General features: G+C 31.4%; 5 protein-coding genes and 1 long non-coding RNA gene across 11 annotated transcripts; 2 read left to right on the top strand and 4 right to left on the bottom strand.

The window, feature by feature from the left end:
- The first annotated feature begins 2,701 nt into the window (after positions 1–2,701).
- Positions 2,702–5,577, top strand: parvin (beta-parvin). The gene is made up of 8 exons (XM_015934747.3): positions 2,702–2,967; positions 3,486–3,650; positions 3,819–3,908; positions 3,978–4,080; positions 4,152–4,232; positions 4,305–4,441; positions 4,527–5,098; positions 5,203–5,577. The coding sequence occupies exons 2-8, from the start codon at positions 3,554–3,556 to the stop codon at positions 5,299–5,301; spliced, it is 1,179 nt and encodes a 392-aa protein (XP_015790233.1). The 5' UTR covers positions 2,702–2,967; positions 3,486–3,553; the 3' UTR covers positions 5,302–5,577.
- Positions 5,578–7,194: 1,617 nt separating this feature from the next.
- Positions 7,195–9,555, bottom strand: LOC107367075 (glycerol-3-phosphate acyltransferase 3). Its single transcript, XM_015934746.3, has 3 exons — positions 9,213–9,555; positions 7,778–8,809; positions 7,195–7,688 (listed from the first exon to the last, which is right to left on the bottom strand). Exons 1-3 carry the CDS (start codon positions 9,360–9,362, stop codon positions 7,434–7,436), a joined length of 1,437 nt encoding a protein of 478 aa, XP_015790232.1. The 5' UTR covers positions 9,363–9,555; the 3' UTR covers positions 7,195–7,433.
- A 144-nt stretch (positions 9,556–9,699) lies between these two features.
- On the top strand, positions 9,700–11,447 carry LOC112539390 (uncharacterized). The gene is made up of 2 exons (XM_089268578.1): positions 9,700–10,100; positions 10,353–11,447. Exon 2 carries the CDS (start codon positions 10,786–10,788, stop codon positions 11,275–11,277), a length of 492 nt encoding a protein of 163 aa, XP_089124704.1. The 5' UTR covers positions 9,700–10,100; positions 10,353–10,785; the 3' UTR covers positions 11,278–11,447.
- On the bottom strand, positions 11,441–14,024 carry LOC107367107 (retinol dehydrogenase 7). 6 transcript variants are annotated; one of them, XM_089268576.1, is made up of 5 exons: positions 13,852–14,024; positions 13,714–13,801; positions 13,444–13,562; positions 12,506–13,340; positions 11,441–12,433 (listed from the first exon to the last, which is right to left on the bottom strand). In XM_089268576.1, exons 4-5 carry the CDS (start codon positions 13,116–13,118, stop codon positions 11,940–11,942), a joined length of 1,107 nt encoding a protein of 368 aa, XP_089124702.1. In that variant the 5' UTR covers positions 13,119–13,340; positions 13,444–13,562; positions 13,714–13,801; positions 13,852–14,024; the 3' UTR covers positions 11,441–11,939. The 6 variants fall into 6 exon arrangements, with proteins under 6 accessions (XP_089124702.1, XP_089124701.1, XP_089124703.1 ...); XM_089268575.1 differs by having other exon boundaries at positions 13,714–13,787; XM_089268577.1 differs by lacking the exon at positions 13,444–13,562.
- An 835-nt stretch (positions 14,025–14,859) lies between these two features.
- Positions 14,860–15,903, bottom strand: LOC112539391 (uncharacterized). The gene is made up of 2 exons (XR_003083222.2): positions 15,191–15,903; positions 14,860–15,003 (listed from the first exon to the last, which is right to left on the bottom strand). It is a non-coding gene; the product is annotated as an uncharacterized LOC112539391 (long non-coding RNA).
- Positions 15,904–18,013: 2,110 nt separating this feature from the next.
- mRpL1 (mitochondrial ribosomal protein L1) lies at positions 18,014–19,385 on the bottom strand. The gene is made up of 2 exons (XM_015934706.3): positions 18,353–19,385; positions 18,014–18,281 (listed from the first exon to the last, which is right to left on the bottom strand). The coding sequence occupies exons 1-2, from the start codon at positions 19,308–19,310 to the stop codon at positions 18,109–18,111; spliced, it is 1,131 nt and encodes a 376-aa protein (XP_015790192.1). The 5' UTR covers positions 19,311–19,385; the 3' UTR covers positions 18,014–18,108.
- Positions 19,386–19,782: the final 397 nt, after the last annotated feature.

The following is a 19,782-nucleotide window of genomic DNA, read 5'->3' as shown; positions in this document are numbered from 1 at the left end:
TAAGATAAATACGTTTATTTTAAAGTTGATTCCTCTATTCATACAAATATACTTTAATCAGCATGTATCCATTTAGCCTACTCATTACGTCTAAATTTGAAGGGTTCACTCAAAATGTAAAAGGCAACATCAATTGTTGCATTCAATGACATTCCCAATTTAAGCTTTTTACAGTTGAAAGTTCAATGTTAGGCTTGAAGGTTGATTTCAATAATGATCCTGTGATCCTAAAGAAGCAAAAAATAATACAATTAGATGGTTAAACAATCAATTGAAGTCACAAAAGGATCAAAAATATGAAATACATTGTTACATTGCCATAGTGACTTTAGGCCTAACATTTCAAGTGAAAATGTTATTCCTATTCAGGGAGTAATATAAGTTTCCATTGTCCTTTTATTTAGTTAATCTGTTCAGTTGCCAGTTAGATTGTGAAAATCTTGTCGATTAACAATTATTACCATTAGAAGCTGAAAATTTGACGATATTTCATCTGGAAAAGACAGTTTTGTGAGACTCTACCATTGACTGGAAGCAAATTGAGTTGATTTTCAAGCATTTCACTTTGCTCCATTAATTACTAATTAATGGTTTCCCTGCCTATCTGATCCTATCATCGGATGGACTGATTTTGAACTATCACCAGTGAATAGGACAGAAGCGTACAGATGGCAAGGTTGAACATTCAATGTTGCCTGGGCATCAATCCAAAAGTGTGAAGACTTGAAAAGCTTTTAAAGTGGAGTAGTTTACAGTTTTCAAGATGATCACCACCATCGTTAAGATGATCATGGTAGTAATAATATTATTATTTATCATCTTGTTGCTTCTTCTTGTTGCTCAAAGAGGTAAATGGGAAGATGATGATGAAGTGAATGAAGGCGAAAAAAGTACATCTTATCTTTTAACCCAAAGAAAATGTTCAACTTTTTTGCTTCTCTTCTTGATAATACAATAGACAGAAACGATGATGATGATGATGATGATGATGATAGTAGCAGCGGAAGAAGGTTGGTTGAATAGACTGAGAAAAAGAGATTCAGGAAAATGGGCAAAGTGTACAATAATTCTGTATCAGAATTTCTTCTCCTTTTTTTCACTTGGATTCCCTTTAATCCCTATTGTCGTTAATAATAGATGTTTTCATCCGAATCAATTCTTTTGTCCCGTTTCTTCATCATCTTTTTACCATCCTTAATTGTATTCCAGTAATACTTATATTCATCTCGTCCTCTCCTCTCTATCCATGTATATTGTTGTTATTAACATCTACCTATAGACACCATATCAACATTATGAATTGCAATAATCAATTTACATTCAATCAATTACTTAGTTGCAACCCTGTAAATCTATGATTGATATAATTCTGATAGTGTTGATGTTAAAGATGACAATGATTATGGTTAAGGTGAAGGTGAAGGTGAAGTTGATGAGTTTACTCTTTCATGTTATTATTCCTGGGTAACCTTTACCATTGTAATACTTTCTTGAGGTTAATATTTCTTTTTTTGTTTCTCTTTGGTTTTCATGAGCAATATTATTGTTATCATGTTTTCTGTACTTCTTTATAATGGTTCGTCGATTTTATCATCATGAATATTGGTTTCTCCTCTTTCTTCTCGGTGTTTTCCTCGTTCACTCTTTAATTCTTTATCCTCTTCATTACTAGTTATTATTGGTATTAATAACTTCGCTGAGTCAATTTATTCGACAAATCTTTATTAAGCTGTTTTTTGGTATCCATTTCACATTTATTTCATTAATATTTATGCTTATTGTGAAAATCATCTTTTCCAAATTGAAATGGGAGCCTCTTTTTACATATTAATCCTTAAGCAACTGCTGAATCAACGGTAAACAGTCTAATCCTTGCTGCACTCATTAACTGGTAATCTTTTAATTTGTCACTGTTATTGTTCAGTTATTGACAGGTTGAAAACAAGAAACCAGTTTCTCTGAACTCTGCAGTTACAGTAAAGAGTTTTGTCACTTCTCCTAATTACAAGTTTTTCTGTAACATTCTTGGTTGAATTTGGAGTCTTTGGTCAGAAGATGAAGTTTTGATCAATCCAAGACAGTCAGGATAATTTGATGTAATTAGTATCATTTTCCCAGGCCAATTTGTCTTTGAAAATTAACGATCAGCATTTAAACACATTGGTGATTGATTTGATAAGTAGTTTTTTAAAGCAACTGGCCTTGGTTGTTATTTTTATTTGGTTTTCTTTCTTTGAGCATTTTTTATAAAAAAACTCAGGTATCAAGTTCATTAATAACACTTGAGTGAGCCAGATTTACCTTGATTACTTTCAGACACAATAAAAAATCTAACTATTTGATCAAATAGCTGGGAGAAAATAGTAATCAATTGTTACTTAAAACACCGGGAAAATGAAAATTTGTTTATTTATCAATTCAATGAAATCAAATAATTTGAACTTTGAATAATTCAGTTAATGTGGCTCCATCTATTGCTTGCTTTTAAATCTTCTGCTTTACGATTTTAAAAATTAGATTTGAAAGAAAATATTTGTATCAAATTTATTTAATAAATCAAGATTTTTATTGACTTTTTTTGCAATAAGAACTTATTTAATTTGATTGAAGTTATAATTTTGCAGATATACTGTTAGAAATGAACATGGAATTGTTGCTCGTTGAATAGTGGAAATAGCCTATTTCAACATAACTCATTTTCTTGTTTACATTTGTTTACTAGTTTCTAGATGGTTTTTTTTAATTGTCAATTCATAAATTGTCTATGATATATTTTCATTAACTTTGTTGGAATTGCAATATTTAATTGGTTTAACATCCTGGAGCCTGATAAGTTGAATTGTTGAATAATTTTATTGAAAAGAAATGTGATTTTTCTAGCAAAATACATAACAAGAATTTCAACTCTTGTCAACTGGAAAGTTTCTCATCAACTGATTGTTTACATCTTTATTTTTTCAGTTTCTGGTAAGAATTAATTATTAACCAATTTTCAATTCGTTTGTTTTAATTGACATGTTGCTGATATATATTGTTGATATATTAAGAAATTTCATCCAGAAAGTATATCGTTTGTTTCACTCTTGATAAACTGTAAACTGTGTTTTTATTGTAGTAGGTAGTAGAGTCTTACGCCTGCCAAAAAGTGTGGTTTAAGGAATGAGCGGAAGAAATGATGACTAACTGAATAGAAAGAGAAATAGAAAGTAGATTGAAAAGGATGAAGGAGGATGATGTGAAGATGAAGAGAAGAAGAAAACAGTTTATGTACAGAAAGAAAATGTTGAAGGGAATCTGAGTTTTCTAAATATGGTCATAGCTAAATCTATTCATAATCTTTATTTTTCAGCTCTTGTTCGTCTTTTTAATTTCAAAATTTCAATCTATTTTTTTACTAAATAATCTCAATTGTGGTCATCAAAGTTAATTTTAAAATAAACATCTTTTTTCTCTTCCTTTGTGCCTGATCAAATGTAAACTGGAAGTGTTTTACAGTAAACTTTGACTTTGTTATTACCAAATTGGACTACTTCATAATCTTGAATAATCAACTATGGCTGCTTCACCATCAACCCCACAAGCAGATAAATCTGTTTTAGATTATCTTGGTACAATTGGTCGTCGGAAGAAAATCAAGGAAGGATTAGAAGGTAATTAGTAAGAAATAAACAAACTAACTGTTTTGTCTAACGGAATTTACAATCATTTCAACATTGATAACTAGAGTGAAATCAGTCATTCACTTTGACTAGTATTACATTTTGACATTTCAATTTTTAGCGTTTCTAATCTTTTTTATATTTACCATTTATTTACAGTTGAAGAACTCGAAAAGGAAGGTAAAGATGCCATTGATGGACCAACGTTGAGTCCAGCCATTGAAAATGGACCAGAGGAATACATTTTGGGTGGGTTTCCCGTGATAATCAGCATCCAGTAATATGATTAATGATAAATTGTTTCATTTGTTTGATTAGGTGAATATGAAGAAAGAACCATGTTGGAACCTTCTTTCAATCACAACCGTGAATATCAGGAGCTATTGAAAATTCTGGTTAATTGGATCAACGATGAGCTTGTGTAAGCAAAACATCAATCAACAATTCGCTCGTTCTTCATTTAACAAGTTCATTTTAATATTTTTTGTACAGAGATGAAAGGATAATTGTAAAATCATTACCTAATGATCTTTATGATGGACAAATTTTAGGTAAACTGGTTGAAAAACTTAGGTAAGTTGCCCTGATATTTCAACTATGAACTATTTTAATTAGTCTAATGTTTCATTTTTAATTTATATTTAGTGGCCAAAAATTGGATGTGATTGAGGTTACTCAAAATGAGGATTTACAAAAATACAAATTGAGAGTTGTTTTGGAAACTGCTAATCGTCACTTGGGTTTACAATCAAAATGGGTTAACAGCAAATGGAGTGTTGATGGTAACTATCAGTTTAAATTAGTTCTGGGTCACATTGATCTATTATTGTTTACATTTTATTCATTCTATGTTTTCCATTCATTTAGGAATACATGATAAAAATCCAGTTGAAATTATTCATCTTTTAGTTGCTCTGATTCGTCATTATCGAGCTCCAATAAAGCTTCCTGAAAATGTTTCCGTTCGCGTTGTCGTCGTCCAGAAACGAGAAGGCCAATTACATACACGAACAGTTACTGAACAATTAACTGGATCATTTGATGAACTTGGCATGAGAGTTGAACCCAGAGATGCCTTTGATACTCTATTTGATCATGCTCCAGATAAATTACAAATTGTTAAACGATCGCTAGTTAACTTTGTTAATCGCCAATTAAATTCAATCAACATTGAATGTTTCTCAGGTCCGACTGGTTCCGATTTGGATGCAAATCAATTCAGCGACGGGTTACTTTTAATTTTTTTGATGGGCACATTAGAAGGCTATTTCGTTCCGTTGGGTAACATTTATACAACATCCGATGTTGATCCATTGGCTGATAATTTGATTGGTAAAGAAACTGCCTTATCATTTCATAATTACATTAATTGTTCACCCATCAACAAGCTGCACAATGTCAACGTAGCTTTTCAGTTAATGGAAGATGCTGGTGTTTATGTAAGTTAGGCTTGTTAATTTTATCACAAGTAGATAGAAACGTACTCCAAATCTGTTGATAAATAATGTTAATTAATTTCTTTATTATCTTTTTCTTCAAACAGGTTAAAAGCAAAGTTCGGGCTGAAGATATTGTCAATGCTGACCTGAAATCCGTCCTACGAGTATTGTACACAATATTTGATAAATACAAGCATCACTAAATTGAACCTGAAAATTTTTGGCCTAAAATCCAGCAACATTCAATACTAAATGATCAATTATCAAAAGTCTAATTTGGATTCAATTAAACTAACCTTTATGATTGCCAATTATTTTTCTTTGTCTTCTCCTTGGATGATTAACAAAACCAGCTTAAAGGTACACATTTAATTTAAACATTTTATTTACTGTATTTTTGCCTTTCCACAAATCTTACCGTCACTATTGATTAAGTTATTGTTACTAAATGGAAAGTACACCATTAATTGTTCATGAAATTATTATTAATATCAATTAATATTATTAATAATTAGTTTCCATCTTAAATATGAGAACAAAAAAAGTCAACTACAATCCGAGACGATATCGAAACCACAATCGTCAAATCAATTTGACCACAAATTAAATATAATACAAAATGGAATGAAATAGATCAATGGCTGTCATTAACATCATTGCACTTACATTAATATTATCTAATACTCATTCCAAAGCCTAATCAGAACTGATTTAAATGTGAGGACGATTGTACTGGAAAATACATTTTCTTGTCCCTATTGAGTATAGCTTAAGTTCAGCCGTTGATTAAAGATGGCATCCTTCATTTGAAATGGTGAAAAATCGTAAGAAAATAGTAAATGGAAAAGAAAAGGAATAATGATTTTGATAAGAGGCAAATTTAATTTGATAGACAACTTAAAGTTGTTAATTTCTCAAGGTATTCCCCGAATGTCTCAATGAGGAAGGTCAATTTTAACACGTAAAAACTAAATGGTCACTTTTTTTAGTTGAGACAAAAACAGGAAAATTTTTTGGTCATCATGAAACGAACCATCAATTTTATCCTTTCGGGTCAGGAAACGGAATCTTTTCTTTTTTCTCTCTATTCTTTTATAAGATTCTGATTGATTTGCCATTCACATTTTCATCATTTCTATCCATTTGGAAATACGTGTGTTTATCATTAATCATCTGTTACATCCTTTTGTAATTATTATTGTCTTTGGTTCGTCATTTTGACAGTCCAGGTAAATTGTGTTAGCATAACAACTTGACATTGCCAGTTACTTCTTGATAGTTCAACCTAATTTAGTTCAATGACAATCATTTTTTGGATTTTTGACCGTTTTTACTTCGTTTACTTGATCAAATCATTGATTAATGGCTGTTATTGTCCTTGGATAATTAATAAGCTGGAAGTAAAGCTTATGAAAAGTGGCAAAGCAAGAAGAAGCAAAATTGTCTCATGGCAGTCAACTCTAATAAACTTGAACCATCAGATAATAGGTTTTACATAATGATAATCAAGGGTAATCGATGTAGTTAATATCGTTTTGTAATAGTTAACGAGAACCTGATCAAAATTAATAGCAAGTAATGTTAAAGATAACTTGAAGAGCCGATTGATCAAGTTAAGAGTCGTTATGGATAAAAATAAAAAGAAAAAATAAGATAAATATTTATCTTCTCTGTTCGTCCCTATTTAACTCATTTGTCCTCTATTCATTTGATGCATAATTCAATTTTACCATGATGACAACTTCAAATGGTCTTGTATTTCTGACTTTCCTGAATAGTCTGAAGATTGATCATGAAAGAAGTAAAAATGAAAGCAAATCATCATTGCTGCAAAAGAAATGAAAGGAAATTATGATTACTACCAGGTTAATAACAACTGTAAAAATTGTGATTCGATGAACATTAAATTGCAGTTATTACCTCTTAATTTGAATTTGTTTCAAGTTTGATTAAAGTCAATGATTATAAAATGAAACTGAGGTTTATGGTAACAAAAAAAATGATGAATGTCTTATTACTTGTGACAGAGAAACGAGACATTAACTAATGAATTACTTCACGGAAATTGTTAAAAGTAAATTATAATTTAGTCAAAATTTTCACATTTTAAATAATTTTTTTTTCGGTGGCAAAGTGTTCAATTGAGTTGGATTATTTTACAATAAACTCTCGAAAAGTTTGAATTCCAATAGGATGTTTGATAAGTAAGTATAAAATCAAATGAATCAATAAAATAGGTGGCTTTTTTAAATCTCTTTGTTCCTTTTTTCACTTACTCAATTAATTTTGTAGCTGTTAAAACTTCGCTCGGTTTTGTTTTGTTTTCCTTGTTTTATTAATTAGTATTTGAAATATTTGTTTCTAATGTATTAATTGAGTTAATTGCGTTATTTGTTAAAAATAATTCACTTGGATTAGGAGCTTTTTTGGTGCTTAGCTTCCTACTATATTCACTTTGAACTTTGGCTCTCAATTCAGGTTTCACTCGTTGACGTTTTAACTGTCCATCCCATTCAAGATCAACTAACCCACCACGACGAGCAATTGCTTTTTTAACTCTATTGGCAAAATCTACAGCAGACTCATGGTCCTAAATGGAAAGGAAGATGAAATTGAAATAATTGTTAATAGTAAGTCCAAAAATAAACATTTCAATAAAATATCATGGATTATACTCACTTCTCTTGTCATAGGTTTCATGTACCAAACATCACAGACAATCGCCCAACTAGTCATCATTCTGATGATATATGTAAAATAACCATATTTACTTGAATCCCAAAACGGATCACCAAAAATTTGATCATATTTAATGGCAACCGGATAAACAACATCGGCAACTTCAAAGCTACCTTTTTTAAACATCATTACAGCTGAATTGTTGATACAAGTCCCTTCTGGGAAAATAAGGATAGGTAACTTTTTTGGGTCCATAATGTGTTGTCGCATTTTCCGAACAACAGCACTGCGATCATTAACCTCAAATCTATCAAAGAAACAATGTGAGGTGGCACGGTTAAGAGCGGTCTCTATGAGTCCAAGGAACCCTCCATGAAGTTGTCCGACTATTGCATACGGATTATCATTGTGAAGTATGAGTACATCTAAAGGTGAAGTATGGTTGGCAACACATAACGAACCTCCTTTAGGTTTATATTGAGTGTCGTGGTAATTTATGGTAGCAGATAAACTTCTTGAAAGCATTCGGAAGGCTATCACACTGGTATGATCATAAAGCCATTTTTTAAATGAACATTCTTTTAAAAGTCCAACCAAAGCCATGGTAATAAGTAAGTAAAGCATACCAAAAACGAATATAAACATTCGAATAGGAAACAGGACACAAAATCTAAAAATCCAGCCAATGGACCAAAACAAAAGTAATTTATAAGATACATTAAGATAATTTTTGTTGGTTCTCGTTAATAAATTCCATGTTTGCAATTCTTCAGTTGAAAAACGTTTAGTCACTTCATCGTCTGCTACAGCTTCAATACCACGAACAATAAAATCAAAAATATCAGATAGAACAAACTCGTGTACATAATCTCCATCTTCATTATCATTACGAAGGAAAAAGTCTTTGATCGCGTTACGCTTTTCTTCATGGTCTTTCTTGTCATCTTCATCAGATGATGTTTCTAAATCAATACTTCTCAATTGATGAAGCCTTGTTTTCCTCTCTTGTTTTTCAATTGTTTGCCGGCAAAACTGTACAGAAAAAGGTGAAAAAAGGAGAATAAGAATAAGTTAAAATATAATAAAATGTAATGATAAGCTTATCAATCTTTAAATGCAAGGTGTAATCAGATGATTTAGAAATTGGTTGGAGTTGAGAAAAGGAAAAGGATAGAGATTCATATATGTCATCAACACCTTAACATGGAACTCAAGCTTAAGTAAAGCGTTAAGTGATATCATTTATGCTTTTGACAGTCAATCTCCACTTAGTTTCATCGATAATACATTTTTTTTGGAAGATGGATCATGATTGAATTCATCTAATGATCGAATAAGTATCTAATGAACAGAAAATAACTAAACAAAACTGAAATAACTGGTTAGGGATGAAAAATGAGAACACCAATGCAGCAAAAGAGTTAAAAATGCTTACCTCAAATATTGACATCAAGAGCTTGATGTAACACCGACTGATTCCCGTTTTGATTCCAAACGTTGGTATGATTAAAAGATAGACCGATATTATAAGAGGTGTATAAGTAATTACGTATAGCCATAACTCTCCAAGACAGTTGAACATCATCTTGGATTTATGGAATTGATTTTCAATTTGAATCTAAGATAGATGAGGTTTGGAGAGTTGAGTTTTGGATCGGTCAACAATTGAGAAAAAATTATTCTTCATTATTGAAAAACATTAATTATAAGATGTTAATACAGAGAGGCCTATTAATTAATAGTTCACACAACAAATATGTTGTCATTTCTCTCCCAACAGCTTCAAAATGAATCAAAAAAACAGAAAACTCACTCTAGTGATTCGACTTGAGTTGAATGATAGCAGATGGCGCTTTCCCTCGCATCTAAATTTTGTGGGATTTTTGAATTTTTGTTAGATTTTCTTTGAATATCGTTACATTAAATTCACCTAACATTGTAAATTAACGAAGAAAGTGATTATTTTTAATTCAGTTGAATTTTTTTCATATTTTTCCAAGATATTCGTGAAATAAGTTGACAATGTCTATCTTAATCATCTTTATATGATTGGTTTTTGTTTGGTTTCTAAGATTTAAATTAAAATATGAATGTAAACATAAAAGCTTTTTGGCCAAGTGAAAATGTGCTGGATTCTCGTTGTTACCTGATTAATGGATTGGTTGATTTTGGTTAATATCAAACTTGAATACTCTTGAATACTTGTCTAAAGAAACAGTTTATGGTAAAATCCTGAATGACCAGGTAATGAAGCAGAATGTGAAACATATGAAATTTAAAGTGAATTTGAAAAGATCTCAAATTGACCTGACCTCAGTACAATGTAAGTCCCTCTGAAAATAATATCTCTAATTACCAATCTCTTTGTTAAGTTGCTTTATAATTTGCACAATTGTTCACAACTATTCAGTTTAACAATACAACTGTAAAGATGATGAAGAATGGAAACGTTTACCGAGCAATTAATTTTACACTTTTTAATCGTAAATCTATTGATGTTGACTACTGTCAATTCAAATTGCTCAACTTTCGGTTTATCCTTTTTCTCTCTTTCTTTTCACCTTTTTGACACCAGGCTGATGATTAAAGATCACCAAAGTACAATTGGGTCGAGTTGGGTCACAAAATATTCATCTAACCAAACCTTCAAATGTTTCAATCTTGACACTCAATGATCTTAATCAAATGGAATCACTTTAATTTGAAGATTCAAACCGAATGCTTCAGATCTTGGATTTCATCAATCACTAAAACCTTTACATTGATGTCTTACAACTCGGTTAACATTTTCCTCAATCATCCTGGACATTGAAGTAAAACAAATCAATCTAAGAAACATATTGTGATAACTGTTTTATAAGCCATTTACCATCCCTTTGTAACATTTTTATATCATCGCTCATCGCTGTTTTATAAATCTGTGTTTTTCCTCATCTCGTGTTCAAATATTATGTGATGTGCCAAATTTTATTCTGGTCCCATTATTGGCCAATTCATCTTTACATGATATGAAATTTGGATTACTACCATTAATTACATTACTTTGTGTTTACATGATTTCAACTCATGTTGATGCTTGCCGTGGTAATCAAAAGTCAGTGAGTTACATGAAACAAGGAGGCAAAGTGTACAAAGTAGTTGAGATATATAAGAATAACAGCAAGAAAAAGTGCAAGAAAAAGTGCCTATTAGCAGACGACGACGACGATGATGATAGCAGCAATTCAAATCTCGATTTTTTAAGACTCAGAGGAAATAAGAAAACTAAGAAAACGAAGAAAAAGATTAAACAGAGAGTCGAAGAGGATGATGAAGATGACGATGATGATGTTGAGGAGGTGAAAGAAAAAACTACAAAGAAGAAAAAGAAGAGAAAAACTGAGAAAAGTGAAACAAAAAAACCAACAAAAAAGAAGAAAAAGAAAAAAAATGTCGAGGAAAAAGATGAAGATGAAAAAGACGATGAAAAAGATGATGATGAAGAAGCAGATGATGATTGAATGCATTGAAAAATTGTCAACAATGAATATATTAAAGATGTTTCTATCTCGTTCAAATTTTTGTAATTTATCAATAAATAATTTTGCTCCAAAAATTTCTTGACCTGAAATGGCATTCCAATTGTAAACTAATGGTTCTAGACTTTGAATAAAGTAATTAACCTTTTCGATCTCCATGTATTTTTATTTCTTCAAAATATATATTTATATATATTCTTATAAATTTATTTTGTAGACCTTGATACAAAAAGATTATTAATGATTATTATATTATTACGCAGAGTAGTTGTTTAGTATATTTTTTTGGTTCCTCGTTCATGACATATTCACCTTTTTCAGATTTCAATCAAATTGTCAAGTTTTTTTGCTTATAATTGATGAGAGTACTTAATTTCTTTGAATGAGTGTTGACTTATTTTTTGTTGAGTTAATTGATTGAATAGCAGAATCAGATGGCGAAAAAAGAGATGAATGTTATTTACTCGGAATAATTCATCTGGTTTTGATTGTAGTTCAATTTACGTTAAATTCTGTTGCAGGGACAAAAGCGATAAGTTCGTGTGTAGATTATTGATATAAAATCAATATAATGGTTGAAATAGTTAATGAATAGATTTTGGAATAAATTTTTCCAAGGACTCCGATAAATTTGCAGGTTGACTTTAAATCACTTTTTGCTTGGGTGAAAAGAAATTGACAGCTTTGACAAGCATTTTCAAATTAGAAGCTCTCATAATCAAATCAAGACACTGGTCATTAAATTGTTCACAAAGCCAAACTATCAATCCATCAACTGGTCCTGTACATCGATAAAATTCAAGTGGACTAGAGGCAGTCACAGCTTCTTCAATAGCCTCAGAAACCTCTTTCAGTTCAGATCGAGCCAACTTAAAATGGCTGGCCAATGATTCTTGAAGCTCGGTTTTGTATTGTTCACTATAAAATGATTTCACTTCATCGCTGGTAGTCTTCCAACAAGCATTTAAATCTTCCTCCATTCTTTCCTCTTTGGTCATATCAGTTTTATAGCATAAAGGCTCGATACAAACAACTTTGACTCCGAAATCCGTCAGTTCTCGTCGAAGGCCATCAGTGTAAGATTTTAAGGCATGTTTGCTCATACAATATGGAGTCAATCCTTTCAATGTAAAACGACCTGAACAAAAGACAGAGCAACAAATTAATTTCTATCATATCTGAAAAGACGATTAAAGCAAAAATTACTTACCGAAAACACTAGAAACATTCACAATTCTTCCCTTTGAACGCCTTATCAATGGTAAACAAGCAGAGATAACTCTTATAGCTCCAAATAAATTAACATCCATCACTTTGCGGATACGGTTTGCATTATTGTCCCATTCAATAGCACCATAATCCACAATACCAGCATTATTGATAACAGCCCATAGAGTAAGATCAGATTCTTCAATTTCTTTGATTGCAGCATCTATATCATCTTCTCTGGTAATATCAAGACTTAAAATTCTCAATCTATTCGAAGTAGTCTTGTACAATTTTTGGGCACCCAGACCTTTGGGTTGCAGGCATCCAGCAAAAACATGGAACCCATATGTATCTAGAGCTTTGGCTGCCATCTGACCAAAGCCAGAATCACATCCTGTAATCAGAACGGCTTTATTGATTGGTGAAACAAAAGTCAATTGACACCAGTTCCTAATAACTTTTGAGATTTGCCATGAAATGTGTGGGAGTGCGAAAAAAAATCCGACCAATTTGATAAGACCATTAAGACCCGTTAAATGGTTAGATAAATATAATACGATGGCAAAAGTGATTAAAAATATTCTCCACAAAGGATGCCAAGAAGTGAATCCCATTGTTAAAAACTGGGTGACTAGTCAGATATAAAACCAATTTGGCAGGTTAACTGATGAAGATGATTATTTGTAATGGAGATGATCACAATAAATTAGACACTGCAATTATCACATGAAAAGGTAGACATCCAAAAACCAAGCACTTAATGTCTGAGCGTTAAATACTAATGATTAACTCTGTCACAGTGATTGTGTATGTTGATAGTGTGAGTATGTTTACAGCTAAACAGATAAATGAAGAAAAATGAGAGAAAAAAATAAGTGAAAGTGAAAAGAATCTGAATCAGAGTGAAAAGGAAACATTTAAAATGTAAATTCAGTCTACCAGATCAATATGAGCAAGTATTGTCACCGAATGAGACCGGATTTGCAGTAAATTAACTTGATAGCTTTCCCTTTGTCCATCACTGAATCAAGTCTGCTGACCTTTATCGTATTAAGCACCTACAATAAGTAATAATAGGTGATATTAAATTAAAAAGACACCGTTCCTTTTCAACTCTATTACACCACTAGACCTTGAACTTAACCACTAAACTGTATGACACAAGCTTTGACAATTAATTTGGAAAGCAAATATACTATTTAACATTACCAAATCACTAATTCTGTCCAGTAAAATTGAAATAATCACACAAACAGCAATGGTCATAAGGGTAGACGAAGAGCCTGAAAAGTGAAAGCTATCAATAAATGAAAACATCTGCTGGATTCAGCTTTTGCAGAGACTTACCTATGATTTACAGGATAACAATGGGTTGACAATAAAGCACAATTATAATTAGTCAATACTTAAAGATTCAACATAATTAATGTCAATAAATCTAATTAATGTCATGATTAGTAACTCATGACATTGAACAATAATTAATATCCTGTTAGCCGAAAAATCAAACAAAAGACCAGCTGTAATCACATGTTTTTCCTGCGCATTTGTCATGCACAGATTTTCAAGTGAAAGTTGTATTATAAATTGTTGTTTTGCAGATTCATTTGACGTTTATTCCCCACTCTTGGCCTACAGAACCACTCACGAAATCAGAGGTTAATTAACAAATCATTTCAATGAATTTACCTCTTTTTTCATCTTGATTAAGTTAAACCAGAGGAGGCTAAAAGAGATATGCAAAGGGCTACAAAAAGATGTTCCAGTTCATGTGATTTATTAGGTCTTATTATTGTGACTATTTTACTGTTTTGTAATTGTTAGTTGAATTTAAGCTTTATATAATTAAAAGGCTGGTTTCGTTATTAATTTCATTCAAGATCTTTCTTTGGTTGAAACAATAAGTCAACATATACATTTGAAGCAGTTATTTTCCGGAATCATGGTTGATGCACTAATCACCGGATTCAAAACTGTTCAAATCAACCATTTTAAGGTCAATCAAGTTTAGCTAGAACCTCAATAATCGACAAATTGTATCTGTTTCCCATTTATATCATTTTAATGTTTCAAGTTGCAACTGTTTTTTTGGTAACAAACAATAAAACAAGTCCTCAAACTTGAACAAGATTGCCTTCATTTCAAGGAATTAACTATCAATTTCACATGTTTTTTTCTAACTCATTTGGTTTTAGCAAAAAAGTGACTAAAAAACAACTGAAACAATACTGATTTTCAAAGTATTTCACCAACTGATGTCACTTATTCATTTTAAACTCTAACCCATTTTCATTAACAACATGATCTTTTGGCTTTTATATATCCAACTTGGTAATGAATCTTGGTCGATATTCAAAAGTACCAGAATGATATTTATTTTATCAGATGGAATCAACAATAAGAGTAAAAATAGGAATGTAATTTGCACGATTATTGATAGAGTTGTCATTGATGGTAAAGGTATTTCCGTTGCTCGTCCAGGGCCAATCCACCTGTTTGCTTGATTGTTATGAATACGTCGCATATTTTGGAGGAACCCAAAATGGCAATAATAATGAAAGGAAAGAAAGTAAATCAGAAATCAATTGTGTTTATTAATAGCAATTAAAAGCTGTAAACTTGTGATTGAGATGGAGTGAAATCCAAACAAAGCTGAATACAATATAAACATTGAAAGTCAACTTACCCGCTGTTTTTATCAACCATTTTCATCCAATGATTGTGTTAAATCAGTTGATGGGGTTAATTCAACTGAATTTTCCGAGGCTGTATTGATCAATAGATTGTCACTGGTTACTTCAATTGACACTGAATCTGTTGATAATTCGCTTGTCCTTGGCGGCTCTGTTGATGGTTTTGTCGGTTGTGTTATTGTAGTCGCCATTGATGTTACAGGGTTATCCTTATCCTTGGATCGAGATGACAACCTATTTAAATGGTCAATTGCTTCAAACCATAATTTCCTCAGAATCAGTATATTGGTTCCTTTAGCCACACAACATTTACATTTGATTACCTTCTCATCACCGTCAATCCTACTCTTACCCATTAAATTGAGATTATCATAGGAGAGTACAGCCGATGTTTGGTTAGCCAAAACTTTACATACTTTGTTTGGTAGTACATCGCAATCAGAATAATTTTGACACCAATAGTTATCCTCTGAACTTAAACCATAATCTTCCAGCTGTTTCAAAGTTAAATGAGATCGAGAAAAATTAAAAATGGACAAAATTAAAATCAACTCGATGGGGATAAACCTCATTGAAAATTAGTTGACACTTTTTTGTAATAATTTGTAATAAGATTGGAAACAAAATCAACAGATGCGGCGATCAACTTTCGGAAAAGTGCAAACTTGAACAATCTAACTCATCTTTTCATAGCTTTACACCTAAAAATCCCACCTATCAATTTCATAAGAGGACGAACCCAATCAACACTCAATTTCACTTGGACAACCAAGTAAATACGCTTCTAAATAACACCTTTCCATTGAATTCAATACATTTATCGGTTCATTTTAATGTACCTTTGAGATCTCAAAATGGTCAAGGAAAAAATATATAAACAAATTATTATTCAAAACATATTGGTGCATATTTTTACCTGAAATTAAAAGGTGTTTAAATTCAGAGGCATTTGATTATTGACTGATTTTAATCTATACAGATAATGAAATTAACAACAAACATTACTAAATGTAAACAAAATTGGAAATCTTTACAATTTCATCTGAAATTATCATAATTTTCATGAAATTTAGCTGCAAAAATGATTTCTATTTAATATTTACTCACCTTGCAAAATAATCGTTTAATAATAATGCATAAACATCAATTTTCCAGTAGTTGTGAGTAAATTGAATGGTTAAATGGTGAAATTGAAGTCTAAACACTTTCTTCAAGTAAATTTGTTTGCCAATTTAACTTGAAAAAGAAATATAACAAAAGATGATTTAATCAATTATATTGATTACAACATAGCATTCTAAGTTAAGAGTAGTCCAGGAAATTAATTTCGAGTTCATTTTCACATGCAATGGAAATGTAATTCAATAAAAATATAATTGATAATTTTGATCAAAACAAACTGATAAACTAATAACAAGAGCTATCGACAATTGGCTTACTCAAACATAATAACCAAGCAAACGGTTTGCAACTTTTAGCAATTGAAATCCATTTCTTGGTGTTCAAGCCTATTTACCTGAAGTCAAATTGTTGTAGTACAAATAACACGGAAGTATCAAAAGCAATGTTCAATAAAAATACATTAATATCATAGAATAATTAACGAAACAAAAGCGATAGAAAATAAGTGAATTTCGACCAATTTGTATTGAGATCTGTAAACATAAAGAAGTGATATATGATCGGATTAATGGTAATGATCGGACAAAAATTGACTACAAAAGAGACACGTTGGAAAGTGATTATTAGGAATAGACCTCGACAATAATAAAAATTTCAACGGAAAGTATAACAATAAGCCATTCGGAACAATTGAGCAAATATTATCGACAATGAGAAAAGTGGAATTAAATGAAAGGTATTGCATGTAACATCATCTCCATTATCCTTGTCCTTCTCTTCCTCTTCATTCATCTTCAATTGTCATTCCCAATAACTTATTAGGCGGAGCAATTAAATTTGATTGTCACTTCCGAAGGGTTTATAATGATGTACCTAAATGATAATAACACCAAAGGAAAGTTGTGTTTAGCTGCATTCGCAAGGTTGGTTCTTGTTGATCCAACTACATTTGTCTTTGATAGTAACCATCAATTTTCTAGTTTTAAATCATCAATTCGACAAGTTATAATTATATCTTCAAACAGAAATATGAAACAAGTTATTATTCTTTTGTGTTTAGGGGTTGCCATGTTGGTCACATTAACTGTTGCTCAAGATGAACCAACGGAATCAGCACCAGAATCAGTTGATTTATCCAAATATCGGTGTAAAAATGCAAACTGTTCAGGAAAACGAGTTAAAATATGTCAACAAGCTGCCTCCGAAAGTCCCTCAATTGTGTTTGTAGATCAAGTTAATGGAGATAATAAGTGCCAGTGTTGCTTCGAGAAGAGCGTGAGTCGAAGGAAATTACGACGTATTTGGGCCAAAGCAAGGAAAAATGCTTCCAAAACTTCATCTGGTTCAGATGGTGAAACTACGGTCAAACCAGAGTATTCAACCTTTGCCGAGTTACCAACTCTTCCTTCAGTAGAGTTGCCTGGACTGTCTCCTTGATTGACAAAATTCATGAAATAAAGATTCTGGAATTGTTGATACACCTATGAAAATTTTGGGAATTATAATTTTGATCCATAAATGTCCTTATTGTGCTCATTTGATCCTTCTCTCACTTGGTTAGGTGAAATAACTCATGATTGTCTATTGATAAGAAAAATGAAATATTCCATGATTGTCTCCAAATTTAGATAAAAGGATGATAGCCTTTGTAATTGTAAAGTCTTTATAATACTATTTAAATAATAAAATATATGTTGTCTGTTAAATTTGGTTTAATGCTATTTATTTTATAATAACTGTGAACAAAATTTATTAAAGCTATCTTATTTTACAGATGACTATTCAATAACTAAACTTTTGCACTTGTTTCAGCTTTCACTGTTTTCAAAATGGCCTCTACTTGATCTTTATATTTATCTGATTCGAAAATATCAACGTATTTATCAGAAAGCTCCCAAAATTTAATTTTAAATTTTTCTTCGGTTTCTGGTGATATAAGCCAGACAGTTTCGGGAAATTGACCTGAGAAATATATGGAAAAGTGCATGTTAGAAATCATCTTTTTTTGTAAAATTGTAATGTAAATTGTTTACCTGGAGCATCAGATGGACGATGCCTTTCTGAATCTGTAATAAGGGCCAATAAATTAGCTGCTAACTTGTCATCCTCCATATTTAATGTACCGATAGCAAGATCAATATAGCCAAAATTGTCCTGAGAAATATTTTTTTTGCATTGATAGTCATAACCTTCGGCAAATTTTTTAACTAATGCGACAATATCAGTTCCGAAGTTTCCTTTGCTTTTGCTGGGGAAATTATCGCCAATCAAGCCTCTAACTGCGGTTAATGGAATCAACATGTCTGTATGACATACGAGATGCTCGTAATCAATAGAAGAAACTAAACCAGATTTGATATTTCTAATTATATCATCTCCACCGGCCAAAATAGCACCAGCAGCTTTAGCAGCTTCTTGTTCCTCCACAGTTTTGGCAATTGCTATAATTCGACTTCGCCTTTGCAAGGGAAATGGAAATGGATAAGTGACAGTTGACGAAAAGCCATCTATAAATTTGGTCTTTCTCTTTGCTTTCATATAAACTTCAATACGGGCATGTAAAAGGTTGGATTCCAAGCCAAAAATAGTTGATGAGTGTGTTTCTCGGTGCATGCTAAGAGCATCAGAAATTGAATAACTCGGAACAGTAAAACCCTCAGTGAAATATACATCATCAGGAGGTAAAGGTTTACCTGTAGGATCAGAGCGTAATACTTGAATACGCTGAGCAGATGATCCAGCAGTGAATTTCCTTTTTTCTGGTTTAGGTAACATTTTTCGAGCTAAAGCCCTTTTTTTAGCCTCCATAGCTCTCTTAATTCTGGTACCTTTACGGGCAGCATAACTCCGAGTCTGTAAAAAGTTGTCATTAGATGGTGGAGCAAGAAGACATCCTATCCTAGGAATTAAAACTTTCGCACAAGTAAATTGATTAGAATGAATTGTAATAGAACTGTTTCTCAGTGATTTGGTCACTAGATTGAGAAACATCTTGATTAAACTATTTCAAAATAGAGTAAAATGTTCAAAGTGATTGTTTTTTCACAACAAAATTGTTTTCACATGTGACTTCTAAAAATGGGGAGCGTACTTAAATTGAATAATGTTAAAATGACTTTCTTTCACTCTAACTTTAATTCAGAATTCAGATACATTTTTTAAAAGAAACCTGATAATCAAATAACCATTTTAATTTAATTTTAAGTGATTTTCACGATAGTAGCACCTTATATGGTGTAATAAAAGTTATCAAATAAACAAAATAGCAATTTGTAGCTGCCTGAATTTGCTTAATTTGTATTGCAATCATATTGCATGATTTGATCAAGAAAAGGAAACTTATTATATTTACTTACAATATTACTTATAATATTTGAAATAATCAATTCAAATTTGATTATTGAAGCAATGTAATTCTTGTTAACCTAACTTTCATCTCATTGAACGCAATTTTTGTTCAATG

Source organism: Tetranychus urticae, chromosome 3 (genome assembly GCF_039701765.1).
Source record: "Tetranychus urticae isolate SD_2017Ah chromosome 3, NJAU_TeUrti_SD_1.0, whole genome shotgun sequence".
In the NCBI taxonomy this organism is placed as follows: domain Eukaryota; kingdom Metazoa; phylum Arthropoda; class Arachnida; order Trombidiformes; family Tetranychidae; genus Tetranychus; species Tetranychus urticae.
Note: the sequence above shows the minus strand (reverse complement) of the source record. Positions and strands in the feature narration are given on the sequence as shown.